Consider the following 25509-nt stretch of genomic DNA (forward strand, 5'->3'; position numbering starts at 1 on the left):
TCTAATCTCAATTTAGTTTGAATTATTATTCTATATATCATCTTTGGTTTGGTTTGTAATTCGTAGAAATATTGTAATTTTTAGATTTCTGAGTGTCACACTCCATAGTTTAGTTTGTTAATAGATTATCCAGCACTGTCAATATTGAACATAATTTAGTATATAAAATATTAGAAGGTTTGATGAAACTTTTAACTATGAAACTTAAAGTGTCCAGCATTTTCATAAAATGGATTTTGAATCCAACAGAATTAATGACATGTTTGAGATATTCTTTCAATTTCATACCAGCGTTTTTAATTAATTGAAAAAAAAAAACAAATTTTGTAATGAAATCTTGCTGCATATGAATATGTTAACTTGAACATTTAAAACACTTGGAATAGGCACAAGAGATAGGTTCATAAAAGTTGAATCATGGTCACCTTGAAGTATATACAAAACTGATTTTTTTCATTGAACTTTTCCTTTCCTGCAAAATTTCATAGTCTAAGCATACAAAATTTCGTGCTCATTCCTCCTAATGCCTTCCACCAATAGAAAAGTCCAATGGATACAGAGATGATTTTAAGAGAATTGTTCGCTCATTGAGAAGATCATTGTTCGATCACTGAGAAGATCATTGTTAGCAAACTGAGAAAATCATTGGTAGCTCATTGAGATGATTGATTACCAGAGATAATGTGATTTCAAAATGTTCGCTTCCGATCTGTCTGACGAAGAACATTGAGATTTTAAAACATCATCACTAGCATTTTCGTCATCTGAGGAAGTAAAAAATGAGTGTTTTGCATTCGCAGGACCAAATACCAACTCCAAGCAGAAGGAAGGACCACAAATTGACCTTCCCTTTTTCCCAACTTTGTCCAAATCCGGCAACCTCAGCTGTTATATGCATCAATCAAAGGGTGAATCAGAAGAGTCTCACTTTGCCTAATCCTATAATTTGTGTTTGGTTTCAGTTTGGTTCTTATAGTTTTATGAGTTGTTTAGTTATATCTATCAAACTTCCATAATTGACTAAATGTTGATGGTTCTCTTACCCAACCCCATTTTCTTTGGATGTTAGCTTATTGTCTCTCTTCACCTTATAAATATATTTCTTTCTTTGTCACATGAGAAAACTACATATATTTGGTCACTTTAGGTACATTTTAAGAGATTTGACAAAATCATCTCAACCATAGGGATAATTGAAGCCAACACAAACCATAAGAACTAAATGTGAGCCTTAAATGTGAGAATTCTATCGCACTATTTAGTGCAAGTTCAAGCCTTCAAGACAAAGAGTTGCTCCCATGTTGTATGACATCATAATTTTCAAGAGCAGAGCAAGGATTTAGAAGCAGTCGAAAATCAGAGTCAAAGAAGTACCTGTAGCAAGCTGTTTTTAATGAAAGCTGTGTTGAAGCAAGCATAGAAGAGACGCCCTCCGAACATCTTTGCGTAGAATATGATGCGCACATCTCCAGTTAGCTGTTACAGTCAAATTACATAACTTAACAAAAGAAAGGACAGACAAACGTACTTTGAAGCGCATTTTAAGTGAACAAAATAAAACACTGTAGAATTTAATGTTAGCTAGCTAAGAGCACTTTTGAATCTTCTATGAGTCTTGTAGAACTCAATCAACGTGTTCCCAAAGCAAGGCCTACTGAATTGTTGCCAAAAGAAATGTAGCAAATTTGATGTAAAAAATTAGTTTTTTCCAAGTAATTTGTACATTGTGTGCATCAAATAAAGGATGTTCAAATGATATGTTAAAAGTAATGGTAGAAAGAGCAGCCTTCTTGTGACTTACTGGTAGAGGCTTCTCAAAATTGTAGTCAAGGCAGGTTTTGTGGTACAGTGCAGAACACTCGGTGTCCATTTGAACAACAAGATGGGGTTCGAGTTCTGGTTCATTCCCTTCGTTTTCGCCTTCAACAAAAGATAAAAAGTAACGAGGACTGTCATTTCTCTCATAACCTTTCTTGAATTGTCTGCAACGATTCCTGGTAAGTTCCATAGATGGACGGTACAGCTGAGAAGGAATCTACAAACATTAACGCATGAAGTCTTGATGTAAGCAAAAAGAAGATGATATAGTGTTTTGTTCCTTTCATTAGTTAGTAAATTAAGGTTCGCAATGAAAGCAATGAAAGAAATGAGATTATCAACATATGAAGGATAGTGTGAGAAGTAATTGAAATAGAAATTACCTCCTGCAATTCTGAGACAACAAAGAAAATTGATTCACTGTTAACTGTGTCATAAAGACGAATTCTCTGCAACTCTCTCCTACACGGTTTGGGCAACTTCACCTCGGGTGGTCCATTATAAACTCCCTTGGGAAAGGAAAGACACTTTGCCCAGTATCCCACATACCGTCGTTGGCTTGGAATTGATACCTGTTAACATTAGAAGAAAATATCAATGTGAATAACCAAGCACCACACTTTAAGATTTTTACATTAAACTTACAAATAAATACATTAGAAAAGATATGGTGACAAAATAGAAAACAAACTGTTTCATTGAGCTCGGCTGTTTTATCTCCCTTAACCAAACTTTTAATCTTCACAGTATACCTTGAACTACTTGCCTCGTCTTTTCTTCATTTCATATAATAGGTTATTGTCTTTATCCCTCTTCATTAGATTTAAGACATGGCAACTCCGTCTTCCTATTCTTGTTAAGATCATAATAAATGATGAGATTTATTCTAGTTCTAGTTCATATCAAGAATCCATGTGTTAACATCGTTAAAATAGCTGCAATTAAGCTCACAACTGAGAAAATAGTAAGAATGTAATAAAATCAAATTTATGGGAAAAATACTTTATTATTCGAGTTAAATAGTAATTTAGCACATGGAAAGGTCAATGTCCTACCCCTTTCTCAGTCTATGATTGCTAAATTTAATAGTCCATTATTAATAACAAAAGAGAACTGAATTTTCAAATCAAAGTTTTATGATACTAAATCTAACCATCTTACGATGCCACACTACCATAAAATTCTAGTACCTAACATGACTTACTCCTTCATTATTGGTAGTCCGCCTCTGAGCATACAGCTGAAGTGCATCCTCTGGTGACATGCCACAGTAAACCAAGTAGGCACATACCATCAATCCAGTTCGACCTTTTCCAGCCTGAAACGTAGTTACAAGTAGTTTGAAACTAAAAATGAAGTGAGCAAAAAAATAAGTAAGATAAAGACATGAAAATGTTTTTCTTATATTTCTTGTTCCAGAGTTTTTCTTTCTAACAACAGTCATGCTCTTCCCCTGGCTTTAAATCAATAGTTCGGTAGCTGTGTGATGGCTTTCAATGATACCCCAAGTACTAAAGAAATTATATCTGATGACTCTTCCTAAAACTAGGAACCAACGTAAATCTATTTAGATGCAAAATAAATTAACCCTGTAAACAGTAACCATTTTTGATCTGTGGAAAAAATCAAAACAAAAATAGCAGCAATAAAACAACCATTCAACCAGAAACTGGGAGGGTAGGCTTGTCTCATGATAATAGCTCAATTTGTTTGGATTGAGCAAAGCTATCAGATACATTATCTTGTATGCATAAAAGCAAAATCTTCCTTGAAACTATTTCAACTGACAAAATATTATAATCATACTAGATCTACTAAATTACCATGCAATTTATAGCATCGAACAGGTAGGAGGAAATGAAGAAACTGAAAGGGTTGGGGAAAATCTACTAGAACAACCATTTTAGACTTGTCTAGGAGGTCACAATTACCATGCAATGTATAACTGCAATATTCTTTGGGTGGGATGATAGCCATGAAGAGACATTTTCACAGAAAAGTTTGATCATCTGTAGAGGTGGAACATGATTATCATCGAAAGGAAATGACTCCACACGCCCATGAAAATGTGATGGATCATATGATTCTTCAATGCAAAGATTATAGATCTGCATTGTCCCAAAAGAAATATCAAGATGCATCTGAGTCATGGAGGTTTTCCATGGCATATAACAGGAAGGGATAAGCTCTTAGAAGTATAAAGACCGCTATAACAAAAAAATATTATCATGAATCGTTTATAAATTCATGCTATCTCAAAATTCCATTACTATTAGGACATGTTTACATTACATACTGCAATTTTAACATAAAATTTCTGGTTATAATCAGTTTCCAAGAAAAAGAGTTTTGTATACAAGTTTAGTAAAAGATATGATAGATTGAATGATTTATAATTAAGCAGTCAGAATGATACCTTGTAGTGTCCTTGATGCCTCATGTCCAATACGGACTTTACCTGCCATAGGGGGTTACGATACATTGCACGCATACGTTCGGCAGGGAATGACATTGCCAGAACATGATCTGTGATGTATGACATGTCAAGATCATAGCCGGCAACAAGCATGCGCCTCCTTTGCTTGGATACCAAGTTACGGATGTAAAAGCTTTTTGATAGATAATTGATGAGATGGTGTTGCAGACTAAGGTTTTCCACCTTCGCCTGACTCGGCTTTGAAAATTTAGCCCCCATTTGATCACTGTGACAGGTTCCTCCTCATATATGGTAGAGCTACCTATGGAGAAAGCAATTAGTCCAAGATAGCATACATGCACCAATTGCTACTTTCCGATCCCCTTTCGGATAAATGACACGTGTTAGTTTCAGTCTTTTCACTCTAATGAATGATTCATGACGTGACAATTTACACGTTCTACGTTTGAATGACGAATTGAATGGCTGCAAGTTAGCTTCTGGAGGATGAGGTGCTTAGGAAATTAAATCGAGATCTCGAAAAAGGAAACAAAACTTGTCTACTTGAGAAAAATGGATTTACCTTCCTTGATCCATTATGCAAAGTTAACAATCGCAAATTTCTTTTTTCCGTTAACATTAACAAACCATTTGCTTGATTTCCACAATTTTCAGTGAGGCGTTCGACTACATTACAAAACAGAGGCACAAAGAAACCAGAAAGCACCAAAAAAAAAAAAAAGAAAAAGGGATAAAAACCAAGACATTACCAGGATTAGATGATGATCATAAGCTCCCTAGACGACAACGAAGAGCAGACAGTTCTAGGGCACCCAATCCCGAGCCGTTAAAGAGTTGGAAAAATCAGAGATATGGAATGCCCTAGAAAAGCCTTTGAGAACAAAAAAGAGGTGGAATTCAAGGTGGACGGGAGGTGAAGATGGCGTCCATTAGGGCAAGTCAGAGCGGAAGGTAGAATTAAGAAGGGGAAGATAGGGAGGAGGAGGAAGAAGAGAGAGATTTGGAGGGAGGTTGTGAGCCCCAAATTTGGAGGAAAGATGGCCGCCATTGTAGGGCAAAACAAAGAAACATCGATGCTTTTGGGGTCAATAGTTAGTTATGGACGTGAAGTGAATTTCAGGGAAATTTCTATGACCGTTGCTATTGGCGGCACAATAACAACTCTCTCTCTCTCTCTCTCTCTACCTCTTAAAATAACGGAAATTTATTTATTTATTTTTTTTTTAAATGGTTCGAATTCCTTAAATTTTTAATGATCTTGACACCTCGTAACAAGTTTTTAGGTGAAACTCAAGCCACATCGCCCGACCTCATGCAAGATTCTTTATCGCAGACCGAACACAACTTATGTGGAAACTAAGTTTGTTTGATCATATACGACGCTTGTGCGTACATGTTCACTTGGTGCAATGCTAGCTGACTTGCCTCTACTCTAGACCAAGTTATCCTTGCCTTTATTATACACACACATACATACGTACATACATGACAAGTTTTAAGAGAACTTAAGTCTCGTTATAATTTTTCGAGCAACATTGCGCTTTCATTGAATTTTAGGCGAGGTTCTTCTTGGCCGACCGAACATGCAGAAACTATGCTTGTTTGACCATACACCACTTGTGTGCATATGTTCACTTGTTGTAATGCTAGCTGACTTATCTCTACTCTATACCAAGTCATATGGCTTGACCTTATCTTTTATTTATTTTATATATATATCATAAAAACATATTAACAACTTCCGAACATGAATATTTAGGTTATTGCCAAGGTGTAAGTGTGTGGTTGCCCATGTAGGATCCCGATGGCTTGCATAAAAGTGCGTGATGGGTGTCATAACTATATTAAGAAGAGAGTAGATTGTGACATTCACATATAAACAAATAAGGTGACGACCCTCAAGTGGCACCACCACATGAGGGTCAAGATAGACAGGTGCTATGATGCAACCAAGGAGGACAGTGCATTATCCAACACACCAAGAGAAGTGTGCAATGAAGCCAAGTTGAGGCTTAAACAAGACAAAAACAAAAGATAGACAAGAGTGTCAAAGATAGGCTTGAAGAAGGATCAATTAGGGATTGGGCCTTCAACTCAAAAGTCGAGGTTCTAGTATGAATTTCGACATGCGACTCTAGAGTTAAGTCTATCTACATGAAAGATGAAAGCTCACCGAATTTGGTGTTAATAGGGTCACTCGATAAACATTCCACGAGGCTGTAAGATCGCTATGAAATCACATCTACTTTTGCCCGATCAAAAAATGCTTCAAAATTGTAATAGCCCAAAAAATAATAATAACAATAAAAATAAATAAATAAATAAAATAAAAATAATTATAAAAATATATATACGTCAAAATAATAATAATAATAATTCATAAATAAATAACTAAAAAAGATTACTTCAAATAAAAATATAAAAATAAAATAAAATTTACCCCCTCTTTCCACTAACCTTTCATCCAGCAGCTTCCTTCCTTACCACTCACAATATCACAGTTGACCTAAAAATAAATAAAAATGTCAGATGTTTGAGAAAAAATAAAATGGCTTTTCCAAGCAGATATGATGCAGATTTACTTGGAGAGATTTTGGTCGGATTTTTTTTTTTAGAATAGGAAATAAGGTTAGAATAAATAAAATTTTAGTTGTCAAATCTATAAATCTGTAATATCCTATCAACCAATATGAATTGAAAATCTATTTATGAAAATAATTATAGGGAGGGAGGAAGGGAGATTGAGGAAAGATTTGTTGAACATCATTTAAAAATAAAACAAGAAATATGTGAAGGTAAGTAACTCCATTAAATTTTGTCGAAGTTGACCAATATAAATTAGAGAAATAATTGTATAGAGTTCAAACTTGAAACTGATGTTATGGGCTCACATAGGTTGGTTTGGATTTCAAAGGACGGAATCGAACTTTCATTAAGGATATATTCGTGACAACGACTTAAGCTAACCAGGTAAATGGCATTACTATCGACATGTTTATATTTGATGTTGACACGTGCCTGTGATTCTGCATGTGTTATATATACTGATATGTGTGAATTATCTGTGAATCGGTATGCTTATATTATGTTTATGTTATGTTAAAATATGTGAATTGTATGATAATAATTATGGTACAATGTGTTCAAGGATATGTTTGAGATAGGATACGAGAAAGATGCACAAAACGAAATGTAACGATGAGAGTAATATACGTTCATGAAACGTTAAGGTTAGGTTACATACCAGAGTGTCATGGACAGGGGACATTAATGAAAGAATATGGTTAGGATATGGGTAGAAAGGGATAGGTTTGTGATAGATTGATAGAATGATAGCGTTAGGATACGTTCCTGTGATGATATGACTAATGTACGTTCACGTAACGATATGATTGTGATGGCTATGATAAGTCAGGGAACGATATGACCACGAAGTGTTTACGATATGACATGTTTATGATACGATATATTGTGATGTGATATGTTATTTTTAGATTGTTTTGTGTGATCATTGAGGTAATTGTTGTATGAATTACATGTTATGAAACGACATGTTAAAAACATAGAGCGTTTATGTTATGTTTTCTAAATTGTATGTATACAACATGTTATGAATGACATGATATCACCGTAAATGAAATGAAATGAAATGTAACCTCGTTAGGATTATGTATGATACATAGACTGAAAAATGAGAAATGACATGTTAAGCATGAAAGATGATAGCGGGGTTATATTCATTAATGATAAAAGTAGAAATGTTGGGACCTCATGCATTATGTGTGCTCATGCATTTAGAGGGATTCCCATATTCCATCATGAGGGTACCGACGCATATATCAAATGGTAGGACAACGATCGTTATGTTTTGCATAGCGCTGTCGTGACGATTACTAGTTCTAATGGGTGTCCATAGGGAACGTCCCAGTGTATGCTCGCCCGACAAGTAAGGTGGCTCAGCGGTGTGCGAACTGACTGGTGAGCCCATACCCGCATGTATGGGCTGTGTGTAGAGTATATGGTACACGTCCAAATTACCCGTTAGGACAGTACCATAGGAAAATAGATTGAAATGATAGGTCCCGTCATTGCATTCACATGTTCTAGCATTTAACCCCAATAGTGGGGTCATTACTCGGTATTTCTTTAAATACTCAAGTCATGTGCTACTACATTTTTCAAGTTAAGGCAAGTCATTCGTGTACGGCTGACGACAGCATTGCAACTCGAGACCCTGGCACATGCATAGTGTGAATGTTTGATTAATCCACCACACCTAAATAGTGTGAAAGTTATCTTATTTATAATCAAATGAATTATAAGGATATGGAAATAGTAATAAATGGAAATAACAATAAATAGAAAGATACCTATGATAATAAGACAAATATCTAATATTTGCCTTATAATAAAATATCAAATATAATATATATGGTAAACTATAATTTATTACTAAATATCCTTAACACATAGGATAGTGGTATTTATTTTCTTAGACTTACGTTATAATGAGATGTTTTAAACTTAAACGCTTATTTATTTTATTTAGTCTTTTGTTATGTCGTTTTAAAGATGTTTTCGAAACATGTAAGTTCATGGCTATGTTTTAAGATAAAGGTTATGCTTTATGGAATTTAAATGAAGTCTTCCGCATTCAAAATTTTGGGTCGTTACAAAAATGTACTATAGGGAGAGATATGTTGTTATCTCTATATCACCTATCGACCTTGTGGCCCAATTGAGCTACCTTGTGGGCGTCTTTCTTTGAAAATAAAATTTTCAAGGACAATATCAGGCAACATGAGCAATGCCTACATTACGCCCCAACCCATGTGTCGAGGTTAATATATGCACCCGCAATTCAATACGGTATCTATAAATGACTCAACATGGTCACAAGAGGATTCGTGCCTCGATAGAACTTGGACGAATGGATGTTTGAGATGTCCTGATGATATTGTTGACTTATGAGGTCGGTTCTTGATAATTGTGTTTGAACGAGCAATAAGGGTCAATAACATCTCGAGATTGTAATGTCATCACGATACGTGGGCCATGTTGTTGAAAACCTAGATGGCAAGATAATGACAGGACGAGATGCGACATTGCATATGAGAGACCCTGACCTAGAGTGGACTTGACCTTGAGATGAGGTAAGTGGGCTAAAGTAGCAGACAATTGAACATGCATGTACGAGTGACATGTGTTGCCAAATAAGCTTAGATTCTACTTGAGTTATGTTCGGTTGACAAAGAAAAACCTCGTCTAAGGTTCGATAAAGCTACAAAGCTGAACAAAAAAATAAAAACGGGACTTAAGTTCTCCTTAAGACTTATCATGAGCATGTCAATATCACGATACCACAAACGTTCAATATTTTTACTCTACCAACAAGACAAAAACTAAATATAGTAAATTAAGTAAAAGGTACAAAATTAACAAGTCGACAAATAGATACACAAATCTTCCATTAAATTACTTCTTTATGTATATGCAATATAAACCTAACCTAACAATAAGTCAAATATGAATTATAACTTAAGGGATAAGTAATAAAACGTACACGATTACATATGAAGGTACTATAATTGTATTCTATATCTCGTATATACACGTGAGATTTTACCGTCTTGTCAACGATCTATTATTGTTGTTAGAAAATGGTTCACTCATTAGTTGGATGTTCAAAATGTCTTTCTCCATGGTAATCTAAACAATGAAATATACATGTCTTTACCATCATGTCTTCGCCGACAAGGGGAGAATACAGTATGTCTGCTACATAAGTCTTTTAGGTTAAAACAGACTTCTCGTAATTGGTTCTCCATATTCTCTACCCCTGTACAAAATTCAGGCTACACTCAGTCAAAAGTTGATCAATCTTTATTTACTAAGAATAGAGGTACTTTTTTCCGTGACGTTCTTATCTATGTTGATGATGTTCTTTTGACAAACAATCATCTTAAAGAAATTCAACATCTCAAGACTTGTTTACTCGAGAAATTCTTTATCAAAGATTTAGAGAATTTGAAATATTTCCTAGGCATTGAATTTTCTCGATTTAAAAAAGAAATTTCGAGTTCTGAGATACATCAAAGTCTTGAGATTACAAGCATATGACAATTTCGACTGGGGTGGTTGTCAAACTACCAGACAATCTATTTCTGAGTTCTCCATTTTTTGGAAAATTCAATTATTTCTTGGAAATCTGAAAAGCAAACTAATGTGTCTATATCATCAACAAAAGTCTTTGTCATAGCTTGATATGACAAATACTTGTTTAGAGTTAACTTAGCTAAGATACATTCTTCAAGACTTGAAAGTTCCACTGTCTGAACCAGCATTGTTGTATAGTGATAATCAAGTAGCATTGAATATAGCAGTCAATCCAGTTTTTCACGAAGGTACGAAGCACATTGAAATAGATTGTCATATAGTTCGAGAAAACGTACAAGCTAGAATCATCAAACCATATTATGTTTCGACCAAAATATAATTGTCTAGAAGTCAATTAATATATATTTTTTTTCTCTTGTTTGTAGAGTTGGTTGGTACTTTGTTCATAGAGTTGGTTGGAAGTATATTTTCTCCGAACATTAATGAAGATCCTACTTTTAATCTCACTTCTATTTCTCGTTCTTAACATATCTTAATCAAGAACCAAGTTTCATTTATGTAATAAAGGCTTCAAGATACGGACTTAATTTATTTTTAAATGGTTACAAATTTATAATAGATAATAATTTAGAGTTACCTAGTTTCTTTAATATATTTAAGACTTATTTACATAGTAGCTAATTATGGTCATAAAGTATACATAAGGGTGAATTATTGTCATAATATAAAAGTTACTATTGTGCTAAATGGAAGGTTAAAAGACTTTAATTTTAACGCTATGTAAAGCCATATGCTATTAGAGACTTGAAAAATGTAGTAAAATGAGCATTTGTGATTTTCTTTAGCCAATTCTATATAGGCTAGATTGCATGTAGAATCATTCAATCTTTGACACAATCGATCTTGCTGGTAGAATGATTTGAATCTCAAACAAGGGTTCTTGTCTTCAGATATTTGATCAGCTAGCACTTGTAGTGATTCCTTATCATTTGATATCAGAGCTTTCCAATTGGGTTGATTTCTTGTCATTTGGTATCCAAGCTTTCCTTGAGTTGATTAGTTATTGAAGGTTAATTTTGTAAATTCATATTTTTGAATATTGAAAAGTTTTTAATAAATCTTCAAATTTTTAAGTTTGTCTAAATTTTCATTTTTTTATTTAATAATTTTGTAATTACCAAAATTAATTAAAAAAAAATAAATAAATCCAACTGTTCAAAAAATCGAAAAAAAAAAAAAAGAAAAAACATCTTCTTCTTTCTCCTTACATCTCTGTTCTTTCAGAAATTCTCTCTCGTCTGTTCGTTCACCCCTGTCTTTTGATTTAAGGAACACCTCTTCTTTTTCCCCTTTTCCACTTCGATTCTCTTACGAATTCCCCTCCTTCACTAGAATCTCGATTTGTATTTTTGTTCAACGATTTGTTTGGTTTCTTTTGTTGTTTTTTTTTTTCTTTTTGTTCTTCGATTGGTGGCTTAGGGGTTTTAGATTTTTGGTTCTTACATGGGGTTGGGTAACGATGACGAAGCGGTGGCGGAAGATGGCGATTATGGCGACGGAGGATGTGGTGCCGGTTGTGGAAAGTCCTTTGGTTCTGTCCCGTGTTCGATCTGTCTCGATGTTGTTGACGATTCTGGAGATAGATCTTGGGCTAAGCTTCAATGTGGCCATCAATTTCATCTTGGTGAGTTTTTTTACGAATTGCCCTCTTTTTTGTTCCCTCTTGTTGAAACTTGTGTATTTTGGGCGTAATAATGGATTTAGGGTCCTTGTGATTTTAGATCTGTTTCTTCTTTTCTTTTGCTGAAATTAAAACTCTTAAGTTTTTGCTTTTGTTGTTTCAATTGTTTTTGTCAGAAAAGGAAATGGTTTAGATTAGATACATATTTTCTTTTTTGGTTGATTTTTTTATTGTACTTCTTTTGTTTTCTTAGATTGCATTGGTTCGGCATTCAACATTAAAGGGGCAATGCAATGCCCCAATTGTCGGAAGATTGAAAAAGGTCAATGGCTTTATGCTAATGGCTGTAGGTCGTTTCCAGATTTTAGTATGGATGATTGGACCCACGAAGAGGATCTCTATGATCTAAGCTACTCAGAAATGGTAAGCGATTGTCTTTCATTGATTGACTCGTGTACGTTACATTGTGGGTATCCATGGAAATTTTCAATCATCAGGGCACCATGTGAACAAGAACAAGAAGTTAAATTAACCAGGAACTGATAATTGTGATGCAAACTTTTCCTTTCACTTTGGGGAATGTTCTTCAACTGTTCTAGATTTTAATCTGCATAGTCAAAAGCGGTGTCCCATGGGGAGATGGTTGATACTTGGAATCATTTGAAGTCCTCGCCGTTTAAAAGGAGAACGAACTAGTTCCCTCTCAATAATTATTACCAAAAATTATTGCTCCTTTTTTAATCACTGATTATTTTTCGTTTATTTTTAATTACTTCTGTTGTAATTTTTATCTTTTATAGTCTGACATGTGTTAGGTTGACCGATCTTTTTGTGGCCTTCTTAGGTAGTTCTATATCTTTGGTGACAGCAAGTTTTATCATTTAAAATAGTTCATTGTGTGAATTGATTTGAAATGTGCTCGTGGCTGATGCTCAGAAACGACATGCCTAAATTCCATGTGCATTCACGTTTAAATACTTGGGTGTTATAAATCGTGTTTATAGATTTATCTTGCATGAGTTCATATTTTAAATGGGTCAATGACCTGCTTGTTTACTCATTGTATTAAGTTCTTTCCACCAAATTTTAGCTGGAATTTGATTTGTTGCAGGCCTTTGGAGTTCAATGGTGTCCGTTTGGCAACTTAGCTCGACTTCCTCCTTCATTTGAGTAAGTTTTGATTTGTTCATTAATGATGTAAGGATAATTGACACTCTGGTTTTAATGTTGATGTCTTCTTTCTTGGTTCTGTTCCTGTTCTGTTCATGTTCCTGTAATGACCCAGATCTACCGCTAGTAGATATTGTCCTCTTTGGGCTTTTCCTTTCGGGCTTGCCCTCAAGGCTTTAAAACGCGTCTGCTAGGGGAAGGTTTCTACACCCTTATAAATGGTGATTTGTTCTCCTCCCCAACCAATGTGGGACATCACATATGATGCATTGATACTTATTAGTTGGTAACTGATTCCTAGTACAGGCATACCAATTGGAAGAAAAAATAGATGGAGAGTAACCACTAAATTCTCTAGTTGGAGGGCTCAATAAGGAAGTACCCCAAACAATAGCATCCCATGTTTCCATTCAATCTCAAAATCTCTTCATCAAAATGTTCCAAAATGTGGCTCTAATGGCATTTGATTATAAGACATTGGCTTACTTTTTTAACAAGGAGCAACGGAACCAAGAGTGATTTCTATGGTGCACTGAGTTGGGGAGAGAGATTCATATTGAAGGTTTGAAGCAGTTTCCATTGAACATGGAGCAAGGGAAACTCTAATAAAGCTGATCTCCTCTCTTACAAATTATAATCGAGTATGCTTCGGTTGGAGGGAAACGATTTGTACTTTGGACTTAATCATTAGTGTCAAGACCTCTGCCTTTAAGAATAATCCATTCAAATACCTTTCCTTCTTCATGACTTTCTTTCCAGTTGAAGCTTCGAAGATAGCTTTAGAGAGATCACCAGCACCACGTAAAGCCTACAAAGAGAGAGCTTTCCATAAAGGCCCTCAAACAAATGTGTTGATTTGGAAATTTTCATTTTGATTAATTGGGTAAAACTAACAAGGTTGCCTGATCTACCTTCGATTGAAGAAAGGAAGGGTTTTCTTTTTTATGTTTTTTGAGTTTCCTTTCTTTTATTTGTTCAATCTCTCTTTGTTTATCCATATTTGATATTGGGGATCTTCATTGTGGCTGGGGTGCCATAGATGTTCTTATAGAAATACAAAAGGTATTACCCATCTCATACAATATGGTAGGAACCTATGAATAGGCTTTGCAAGAACAATAAAAGTTGCACAATGTATGGTAGAGTTTCTTGGTCTAATCATTTGAGGATGACTCCCCCAGAATTCTTGCAAGTGACATGTGTTCGGGTAAAAAGTACTGTAACCATGTAATAGTAGCATGTTATGCTCGGTTGACTGTCCAAATTTTAGCCTCCTTGCACTCTTTAGATTTCAGAAGTTCCGTGGCTGATCAAGATGACAATGAATTCAGGAGTCTAGGACGGACATTCTGGAGCTTCTGCTCTTCTTCAGCCATTCTTATAAAGAGGGGCCTAGAAAGGGTGGCCTTTGCAATACCAACCAAGAAGGGAGAATGAATGCCTCAAAAATCAACTGTTTCCCTGAGTCATAAAGCTGCTTCTTGGATTGTTGTAGAATAAGTAGGAAAAATGACTTTACTTGAAAGAACGTTACTGGAACGAGAGGGAATCACTTGCCGGTCTTCCTCCTTTAGTAGCTCTTTATTGGTAGGTGCACTTATGCCATTTCTAATGGCCTATTTGGTTGTCTTGCTATGCACCACTTGAAAATTTTCATTGAATAATGAAATTTTCTTTGCCTACTTTACGTGTTAGGGAAGACGATTCTTTCCCTTTCAATAGTGGTCTCGTTCTCATCAACGACAGCTGCTGAGAATGATGAGATTCATATGAATACTTTTATAAATTTTCAGTTTCTATATATGTCTGGCTGCTAGCCAAACAGAAATTTAGACAGATCTTTGTTGCAATTATTGTGTAAATACAGAATCTTCCATCCTGATGTCTTGAATCGTTCTCATGTTTAACTTTTTCAGGGATGGCGACTTTTCGTCAACTGCTTGTAAGATTTCTCTCCCCCACAGAAATTGTTGATCCATTTTTTAGCTGCAGTTTGAGAAAGCAACCAAATTTGACCGGGTTGATAATGTTGTGATGCAGATCATGACCTTTTGGGACAACATGCAGTTTTCGCCGAACATACCGCAGTATCTTCTGCAACTCATCCTTGTCCATATATTGCTTACTTTGGACCTATTCATCCCTCTTCATCAAGTTCAAGTGCTTCTGAAGCTTCGAATTTCAGTGGTCACTGGAATGGCCCCCCATCAGTACCCAGTGAAGTACCATCTTCCTATGCATTTCCTGCAGTGGATCTTCATTATCAAAATTGGGAGCATCACTCACTGCCCTTTTCCACAACACACAATCGTGTTGCTGGTGCTGATCAGCCGACGGTTGCATCCGTTGCCCAAAGATCTGCTACTAGAGTCAGTACTGAACTACCAAGATCCGGAATGCATCCTTTCCTTGTTGGTCATAGGTATGTCTTAACATAATTGGATATAACCAGTTGAACTTCTTAGTCTTAATGTTACAGAAATCCTATGTAACTGTCCAACCCCACCGCTAGCAGATATTGTCCTCTTTGGACTTTTCCTTTCGGATTTCCTCAGGGTTCTCAAAATGCATCTGCTAAGGCGAGGTTTCCACACCCTTATAAAGAATGCTTCGTTCTCCTTCCCAACCAATGTGGGATCTCAAAATCTACCCTCCTTCGGGGCCTAGCGTTTTTGCTAGCACACCGTCTCATGTACACCTCCCTTCGAGTTTCAGTCTCCTTGCTGACATATTGCCCGGTGTCTGGCTCTGATACCATTTGTAGCAGCCTAAGTCCACTGTTACAGGCTGTCTTGTTGTGGAGGCAGTTGCCTTCCTCCGACACTGGTTTATAGCCATGTACCACTTAATTGTTTGGTTATCTCAAGCATCATGAGAAACAGCCCTTCTCTCTTTTCTCAAACAGAGAGAAGCCCTTTAATTTGAACAATATTTCTTTTGATTCACAGTTCCAGTGCAAGGGTTGGGAGTTCGGTTGCTTCCTCAATGATTCCTCCATATCCTGGCAGCAATGCACGTGCTCGTGACCGAGTTCAAGCTCTCCAAGCGTATTATCAACAACCTAGCACTACAGGAAGCATTCGCGCACCTGCAATATCTGGTGCCAGAAGATCAAGTAGTCACAGAGGGCTGTCACAAGCACCCATGGCCTCATCATCTGATCAACCCAATGGCTTCTATTTCTACTCATCAGCATCATCGGGTCGTAATTTCCAACTGGAAAACACTGTGCCAAATCGTTTTCACCCATGGGAAAGAGATCACTTGCCTTCTTTCGGTTTGAACCAGATGGAAAGAGATCCAGGTTGGGGAGAGATTCATCAGGGAGCCGCCAGTGTTTCTGATCCAAGCATCAGGTCCAGCAGCTTTCGTCAAAGGCATGGTCCCGAGAGGGCATCGTCACAAAATTGGTCATAGACCAACCATCATTTACTTACCGATTCCCGGTGAGGCTAAAACTATCACTATGATGACTTGAAACTGAAATTTATGTAATGATTGGGATGATATGTAATGGCCGAGTCTTTGATGTGCCGCCAGACTCTATATGCTGTGAGAGCAGCCGATAAGAAAAAAAACAAGCTCGCTTCGAGTTACCGATATGGTTAGTGTGGTGATGGACTTGGCTTCCTTGAGATTGTCTGCCCTGGAGGTTATAGAATAACGTTATGAATCGGATGGGAAAACCAATTCATAAGGATGTTGGAGTAACTTTGGGTACCTCGGGAGGGCCAGATTAGTGAATTTGGTAAATTGTATTCTTGCAGTGATAGTTGAAAATATTCAGTGTTTATTTGTAAACAATGAAACGTGGTGATTTCAGTAATGTATGAGCAGAACAGGACAAGTCAGCCTTTGGTTTTGGACTTCATGGGACTTCATTAGTATATATATATATATACATATATCTGAATGTTCGGATACTATCATTTAATTAAGTTTTCCACATACAAAAAAATATGGAATTTAAATGTGACAAACCACGGACCTGAAAGAATCACTAACAAGGGAATTCCGAAATTTAGATAAAAATTAGATAAAAATGAAATTGTGGGTATATAATTAATGTCTCGAATGGCAAAAAAATCATCTAGATAAATGGAAGGTTAGTTTCGATGCAGCAATAAGCAAAGAGAGACCAAAACAAGCAATTAATATAATAAATCAACGAGCTTTTTCAGCCCTAGAACTCGGATCAATTGAGTGAATGTCCATTGATCTTATTAGCGCAATAGGGCCATGAAATATGACCCTTTATTGGAAGGTCCCAAAGATGATCCATTCATTTGAGGAAGAAATTGGGATTTCTTCCTAAACTTAAAAAGGGACGATAAGAAAGTAAATTGTTTAAATTTTGACCCGAGAAATTCATTCGGTAATTCTAAAGTGAAATATAACCAAGCAAGTACCAACGCACAAAATACACTGAAACATGGGCAAGGTCAATACTAGTCACCCATAACACACACATTAAATCCAGCCCTCCAAATATACCCAACGCCAATCTCTCTTCTACGCTTTACAATCCCATCTCAATAACAATATGATCTATTCTGAATATCGGTCCCTGGAATCAACAGATTGGCTTCGGCTTCGGCTTCGATCAGATCTCCCCTGTTCAAGTCAAAAATCAAATCATGAATACAAAACTTCGGGAACAGATGCTATCTGGGTTTATTAGAGAAATATGCATGTCTGAATCAGGATAATACATCAGGTGAAAGAGATCGGGACAGGCTTCTGGACTTGGAACGAGATCTGCTCCGATTTTGAATTTTCCTCTCACGACGCTGCACCAATAAACGAAACAATGAGAACCAGAAGTGAAACCTTATCCATACACACAAGGAAATCCAGGAAAGGGGAAGGCTGCTTACAGAGGAAACTGGTGATCCTGATCTGGATCTCGACCTTGACCTGGAATCAATAACCAAAAGAATCTTAAGAGTATCCAAGGAGAATTGGTGTCCAAGCTCAGCAATAATAAATACATAGAAGACTAGTTTCCAAGCTCAATTCATTCATCCCAGCCCATCAAGAGTTGATTATAAGTAAGAATTCAAGCAAATAAACACAGGCAGCAAAACAGTGAGCGGGAAGAACATTCAAACTATAACCCAAACTAATGTAGAATCATGTACAGAGAACTAATTCTCAACGGAGCAAACAATAGTATTGCAACTCAACGAGCTTTTTTTCCGTTGTGTTGGGCAGTAACTGGGAAAACATGCATATAAGGGAAAGGGAAAGAATCATATCATTGAGGATGTGTCTGGGTGCTCATCAACAAAACTGTATTACCTCAACAACCAAAGAGTTGAAAGAAGCACATTGAGCACCACATCCCTCAAGCCCCTAACAAGTCTCAATTATTCCGCAAAAGCCCATATCTAGCAAAAAACATAAACAAACAATGATGACTGCCCAAACCGGTAAGCTTCTATTTTGTAACCCCGAGCACACCCAAAGGAAAATTAAAAAATTTCTTTAAAAAACAAAAAAAAAAAAAAAAGAGAGAGAAGTTTTGGGAAAAAAATTGCGACCATAAATCAGGAAAATTGCAAATGAAGGGTATGAAATTCAAGAATCCTAGCATCATCAAAACAATGTCTACAAGCAGATTCTCCTGAACCCCATTGGTTGCCACCTATCTTTGCTTTTATGTGTTCCTTCCATTTCTTATTTCCTTCTCCCACTTATTTACTCAAGAAGAGATAACTTAAGTGACTCAAGAACACTTCTTATTTCTGATTGTGAGAACATTTCAAGAAAAAAATGAAAAACAAAAAACAGAAAGTGCCACCACACATTTTCCAACAAGAAACAACAAATGCCCTTATATTTGTCTAATCATGAAGAGACTTGATGACCACAAATCGGTGGGTCCCATACAACAGGCAGTAAGCAAGCACAACTTTAACATATTTGTAGAGCTGTCAACATATAAAGCTGTCCAGATTAAAGACATATGGGAACCAGCACTGGGAAAACACAAACCTAGACTAGGCATCCATTTTATAAAAGAATAGCACCAAAGCAACAGTGAATTCAGATACTGTTCTTAGGAAAGGAAGATTTAATCATAAGGATAAGGGAATTCCGCAAACCTTGAAAGAGACTTTGACTGGGATTGTTCAGAAATTGACGGCGACTGACGAGAGTGCTTGAGCCTAGGAGAAAGACTACAAAACAAAATATTGTGCCATTTTAATTTTTCATGATTCATCATTTTAATCTTTACTTCGCAAGCAAACCAAAACATACCTTGTGCTCCTGCCACTATGACTATGGCTACGACTACGTCTAAGGCTTCGAGATTGACTTCTACTTCGACTCCGGCTTCGGCTTCGGCTCCGGCTCTGGCTCCGACCTCTTTCTCCATAAGGACTACAACTAGGACTTCTAGAATAATCACTTCGTCTAGAATCACGGGAAGGACTTCTGGAATAGCTACGCCTAGAGTCATACTCCTTCACCTGTGTGTATTGTTACACATTATTAGTAACAAAACAGAATTTAGCACAATAAATAAGCTTCCAATCCACATACCCGTACATACGCACGAGAAAAGGCATTTCGAAATTCAGAATCATCAAGTTTCCGTATCTGCAGAAATAAGCCAGATTACAAATGACAAACATAAATAACATATATTACCAAACAAACACAGAATATAAAACAAAGACTGACGCCATTAAACATGATGCAAATCTTCCAGAAAAGACATTACAAGTAAAACCGTCTAAAAAGCAACTTACAGCATATTTCATGTCATCATAGTTTGTATAATCTACTATTCCTGCCATCCCTGCACATATTTCAAGAAACAAATCCCTTATGAAGTGTTGAAGACTTTTTTTTTTTTTAATGAAACACAATTATAGATCTCATTGAATATAATTGATAAAAATAAATAAATAATGAAAAAAGGATCTGCCATCCATCAATAGCAGGAAGTAAAAGTAAATAAAAAGTTGCGCCATCAATCAAGTCATTGTTGTCCAGTTTCTATTTTGACCATCTCAATAGCAGGAGGTAAAAATAAAAATTGGATATCGGTATCTTGATGGAATGGCCAAAATGCTAAAGCAGTTTCAAGAGAATCCAGAATTGACCACTAGATTTGAGTAACGTGTTTGGTAATTTTTATGAGAGACATTATCGATCCAAATATGAAAATAAAGAACTTTTAGTTGTGGCCCTATGTACTTAAGAGAGTCGTGGAATTCAGATCAATCGACCTCACAACTAAACTAGTCGTGGAGTGGTTATTCTAGACTGAATTTCTTTTTTTTTTTTTCTTCTTTTTTTTTTTTTTTTTTTGTCATCTTTTAATTTTCAGTGTTACTATGATGCTTTTACCGAGTGGATGATCGATTTTCAGTTTGCTGTAATGATTTTTGAACGTGACGGTTGGGGAAATGGGGAGCTCAAGGTTTTGTACTGTCTTTATTTGCAGTAGGCTTTGAATTGTTTGTGGTAGAGAGAGTGAGATTCTTTAGAAACATATTTGCGAGGTAACTATTTTCGAGTATCCTGTTCGTTGAGGAGGTATTCTCTAGAAGTTGATGANCCGTACTGACCCCATCTTAATCAAGGCCGGAAGGTGTTTAGAAATAAGAATGATCCTTTCTTGAGAAAGAAAAAATGAAGGTTGCTATTGTAAAACTATTATCAATCCATGAGATCTAAAGGTTAAACGTGCATTCCATTCCAGCAAAAGAAAGATAATAATAATACCACGAGTTCAAATGAAACTTGCACAGGGCCATATGTTAGAGAGAATAGGAGGACAAGTAAGTCAACATGACATACCACCACGATCACGGAAAACTTCAGAGAAGCAGACATCACCAGCACGACGCATGTGATCCTAAATTCGAAAAACAAACTACCAATTAGTAGAAGTGAGTGATGCCATGTATTTTGCTTCTATTTAACAAGGTGGCTATGATCGAACAAAGAAATGGAGAACTTGGTATAATAGTAGGTTATTTCCTGAAATAGAAATATTGTGCTTACCTTCAGGTCTTGCCATGAAGCAGAAGGAGGTAATCCAGTGACCAAAACTGTACAAACAAAATACCGTGACAATAGTATCATCACATTTTCACAGTAAAAGTACATAAAATACATACCACGATAGTCAGTTCGCCGAGAAACACCACCACGGCTACTCCCACTACGACTATAATGATCTATTGAAGAGGAATGTCCCCTTCCACCATGCGCAAATTCCACCTACAAAACAAGCATCGCAACATCATATTTTGATACGTGGATAAGACATCATTGGAGAATAATTTCAGCAGGTGTGTGTTGCAAATTACCCGTAAACGACATCCATCAAACTTGTATCCATCTCGGCCATAAATTGCATCTTCAGCATCACGAACATCTTCAAACTGAAAAAATAAGAAGACGATAAAGGTTTTCCAATAAGGATGACCAACAGCTCAGTGCAACTATTTAAATTCGTTAAACACCCTAAACGATAAGCCACCAATTTGAAGGGACTCCGATGAAAAATGTTCCTGCCAGAGAGACGGGGTTCCAAAAGCGTCAAGATTTAACCTCACCTCCACAAAAGCATAGCCCGGTGGGCGTGGGGGAATCTTCAAATCAATGTCGACAATAGGTCCATACTGCAATCAAACTAGAATTAGTCGGGAAAATCTCAGCAAAACATTAACAAATAGTTCAATAATTAAACAAAAAGTTCTCAATAAACTATTAAGCACTAAAATTTCACCTAAACAAGTAGGATTTTATAAAGATAATTATTTGAGGAAATCAAACCTTGTAGAACAGATCTTCTACTTCTCGCAAACGAATATCTCCTGGAAGGTTACCAACATAGATGGTGCGGCTATTTCTGCTGCTCATCGTCTCGTTTCTCGTGAATAATAAAAACAAAATCTTGAAAAGGATAAGAATAAATGTTAATAAAAATTGCATCATACAAAGAAACAACATCGTATAGATTAAAAGAAGGATTGAGGAGAATAACCTATTGAGCCATAACCATAGTCATCAATCATCACCATGGCTATCAAAATTAACACAAAATCGAAATGAAAAAGAAAATCAACACGCGAAATCACGAGATCTTTTTGCTTTCTTTCTTGTTCTTTCTTCAATCAAGAATCAAAATCAACAATTCGAAAAGAAAATGAAAATTAGAAGAGAGAAATCTATACCTGGTGATTTTAGGGCTAGAGAGAGAATGGAGAAGCAGATCCTTGAAGATTTATGAAGTTCTGGAAAGATCTAAAGTGCGAAGCCAAATCGAGGTTTTCCTTTTATAATGCAACATGAAGTATGGGCTACATTCCTCTGCTTTCAGCACCATGCTTTTGTTTTAGGGCTTCTTTACTCTTTTACCCTTCCGTCTAGAACATGCCGATCTGTTCAAAACGTAATTTCATACCGCCACGTGTTTACTTATTAAAATTGTATAAAAAGTAAATAATTAATAACAATTGCACGGAAAAATAGATATATGTTCCATTTTTATTTTTGAGCTTCATTTTATTTTTAAACTTTTTAAATACTTTAAAAGTTAAATATTTGTTTAATTAAAAATAATGATCGTGACTTTTATTTTAATTTATTATTAAGAAATTAATGATAAAGTTCCAAAAACAAATGATGATGTTGCATTCAACTTACCATTCTTTTAATTATCTAAATGAAACAAAAAAAAATTAATAATTAAACGCTCGTTGAATCTCGTATACTCCTACCCAAAAAAAATTCTAGTTATGACTCAAACACAACAAGATCAAAAACACATAACAAGATCAAAGCTTATGAGAGACTTCGAGAAAAAATTTCATTTTTAGTGAAGAGATGGATATTGTATGTGGATACATCTTATATAGTTGTGTCCCTGATATAATCATTTCAAGAAAGTCAATCATTTACTTTATTTTTGTTTAGATTTAAACAAATGCACATTAAAGAAATATGGAAAAGCAATGACGTTAAAAATAAGGTCAAGAATGACAAGAGTCTATAAAAGGACGGGAGAGGTGGTGAAACGACCCGAAATTTTCTACTTAATTTAAGGTCGCTACTGTATACGTACTATAAACATTGAATGCGAAAGACTTCATTAAAATTCCATAAAATATAATATTTATCTTAAAATACAACCATGGACTTACGTGTTTCGAAAACATCTTTAAAACGACACAACAACTAAATAAAATAAAGAAGAGTTTAAGTTAAAAACATCATATTCTAGCCTAAGTCTAAGAAAATAAATACTACTATCCTATACATGTGTCATGGTCTCGAATTGCGATACCACCGTCAGCCACATGATGTCTTACCTTAACCTTAAAAATGTAGTAGCACATGGCTTGAGTATTTAAACAAATACTTAGTAAGTGATCTCACTATTGGAGTTAAATACAAGAACATACAAATGCAATGAAGGGAACTATCCTTTTAGTCTATTTTCTTACTGTAGTGTCCTAACGGGTAATTTGGACGTGTACCATATACTCTACACACAGTCCATACATGCGAGTATGGGCTCACCAGTCAGTTCGCACACTACTGGGCCACATTCATTGTCGGGCGAGCATACTCTGGGAGGTCGTTAGGCCGGACACTCGTTAGAACTAATAACCGTCATGACAGCGCTATGCAAAACATAACGATCGTTGTCCTACCATTGGATGTATGCATTCGTACCCTCATGATGAAATAGGAGTATCCCCCAAATGAATGAGCACACATAATGCATGAGGTCCCCAATATTTCTACTTTTATCATTAATGAATATAACATCGCTATCATCTTTCATGCTTAACATGTCATTTCTCATTTTCAGTCTACGTATCATACATAATCCTAACGGGGTTATATTTCATTTCATTTGTCGTTATATCATGTCATTCATAACATACTGTATACATACAATTTAGAAAACATAACATAACGCTCCATGCTTTTAACATGTCATTTCATAACGTGTAATTCATACAACATTTACTTCAATGGTCACACAAAACAATCTAAACGTGACACATCACATCACAATATATCATATCATAAACATTGAGTATCGTAAACACTTCGTGGTCATATCGTTCCCTAACTTATTATAGTCTTAACGTTCTTATATCTATCCTAGTCATATCATTGTGTGAATGTACCTTAGTCATATCATCACAAGAACGTATCCTAACGCTAACGTTCTATTAATCTATCACAAACCTACCCCTTTCTTCCTATATCCTAACCATATTCTTTCATCAATCTCTCCTATCCATAACACTCTGGTATGTAACCTAACTTTAACGTTTCATGAACGTATCTTACTCCTATCGTTACATTTCGTTTTGTGCATCCTTCTCGTATCCTATCTGAAACATATCCTTGAACACATCGTACCACAATTATTATCATACAATTCACATATTATAACATAACATAAACATAATATAAGCATGTCGATTCACAGATAATTCACACTCAGTATATATGACACGTGCTGAACCACAAGCACGTGTCAACATCAAATATAACCGTGCCGATAGTAAGGTCACTTACCTAGCTAGCTTAAGTTGTTGTCACGAATATATCTTTAATGAAAGTTCGATTCCGTCCTTTGAAATCCGAGTCAACCTATGTGAGCCCATGACATCATTCGCGTTTTAACTCTACACAATTATTTCTCTAATTTAGATTCGTCCATGGTTAAAAGTTTTGAAATGTTATATATCTATAATTATATTTTTATTAAAAATCCTATTTTCCAGGTATAAAAAAAAGTAATACAACTATTTCAAGTTATTTTGGGCTTAAGTTATTCGGTGCTTTAATTTACCTTTCTCTCTATATTTAGTTTGTAGTTTTTAATTCCTTAATTTTTTTTTATGATGGCCTTTTAATTATGTTCTCATGCATTCCAAATTTCAGGTGGATCTCTGTTTCCAAATCTTTCCTTATCTCATATTTACTGTTAGCAAATTTTCTTGGTCATTCTATTTTTAATCTCTTAATTTGGCTACTCATATACATTTAATCTAATATTACTAATGTGACGTGGTTTACTAGCATTCGTATAAATGATTGACATTTAGTTTATAACTCAAAGCTAAAGCATTGTAATAATTCAATGAAGATTTAACTATAATTGATTGTGATTTCTAAAAAAAATAGGATAAAAGAAAATGAAGATTTAATATATACCTTAATGAGATCTATTTTCATCGTAAATCTCAATAGGTAAGGTGATATGAACCAAAAAACATCAATCATACAATATACT

At 35.5% G+C, this 25509-nt stretch overlaps 3 protein-coding genes across 8 annotated transcripts; 1 reads left to right on the plus strand and 2 right to left on the minus strand.

Moving 5' to 3' along the window:
* Positions 1 to 383: 383 nt before the first annotated feature.
* LOC111468652 (phosphatidylinositol 3,4,5-trisphosphate 3-phosphatase and protein-tyrosine-phosphatase PTEN1-like) lies at positions 384 to 5336 on the minus strand. Of its 3 annotated transcripts, XM_023113933.1 has the most exons (9): positions 5005 to 5336; positions 4235 to 4552; positions 3750 to 3926; positions 3023 to 3136; positions 2202 to 2390; positions 1802 to 2035; positions 1375 to 1476; positions 662 to 885; positions 384 to 595 (listed from the first exon to the last, which is right to left on the minus strand). In XM_023113933.1, exons 2-8 carry the CDS (start codon positions 4511 to 4513, stop codon positions 670 to 672), a joined length of 1311 nt encoding a protein of 436 aa, XP_022969701.1. In that variant the 5' UTR covers positions 4514 to 4552; positions 5005 to 5336; the 3' UTR covers positions 384 to 595; positions 662 to 669. The 3 variants fall into 3 exon arrangements, with proteins under 3 accessions (XP_022969701.1, XP_022969700.1, XP_022969702.1); XM_023113932.1 differs by having other exon boundaries at positions 384 to 885; XM_023113934.1 differs by having other exon boundaries at positions 384 to 885; positions 4235 to 4556.
* A 6260-nt stretch (positions 5337 to 11596) lies between these two features.
* LOC111468688 (E3 ubiquitin-protein ligase RFI2-like) lies at positions 11597 to 17094 on the plus strand. The gene is made up of 6 exons (XM_023113935.1): positions 11597 to 12056; positions 12307 to 12476; positions 13165 to 13223; positions 15140 to 15165; positions 15264 to 15645; positions 16172 to 17094. The coding sequence occupies exons 1-6, from the start codon at positions 11876 to 11878 to the stop codon at positions 16638 to 16640; spliced, it is 1287 nt and encodes a 428-aa protein (XP_022969703.1). The 5' UTR covers positions 11597 to 11875; the 3' UTR covers positions 16641 to 17094.
* A 472-nt stretch (positions 17095 to 17566) lies between these two features.
* Positions 17567 to 22526, minus strand: LOC111468858 (serine/arginine-rich splicing factor SR30-like). Of its 4 annotated transcripts, none has more exons than XM_023113990.1 (15): positions 22424 to 22526; positions 22234 to 22272; positions 22023 to 22142; positions 21803 to 21868; positions 21554 to 21628; positions 21362 to 21464; positions 21246 to 21292; positions 21039 to 21096; positions 19982 to 20031; positions 19773 to 19829; positions 19488 to 19699; positions 19331 to 19405; positions 18101 to 18140; positions 17936 to 18013; positions 17567 to 17837 (listed from the first exon to the last, which is right to left on the minus strand). In XM_023113990.1, exons 3-15 carry the CDS (start codon positions 22107 to 22109, stop codon positions 17772 to 17774), a joined length of 1014 nt encoding a protein of 337 aa, XP_022969758.1. In that variant the 5' UTR covers positions 22110 to 22142; positions 22234 to 22272; positions 22424 to 22526; the 3' UTR covers positions 17567 to 17771. The 4 variants fall into 4 exon arrangements, 2 of the variants coding, with proteins under 2 accessions (XP_022969758.1, XP_022969766.1); XR_002714792.1 differs by lacking the exon at positions 17567 to 17837 and adding an exon at positions 18525 to 18613; XM_023113998.1 differs by lacking the exon at positions 22234 to 22272 and having other exon boundaries at positions 22424 to 22517.
* Between the last annotated feature and the right edge of the window lie 2983 nt (positions 22527 to 25509).

This window comes from Cucurbita maxima, unplaced genomic scaffold (genome assembly GCF_002738345.1).
Source record: "Cucurbita maxima cultivar Rimu unplaced genomic scaffold, Cmax_1.0 Cma_Scf00002, whole genome shotgun sequence".
NCBI classification, from domain to species: Eukaryota; Viridiplantae; Streptophyta; class Magnoliopsida; order Cucurbitales; family Cucurbitaceae; genus Cucurbita; species Cucurbita maxima.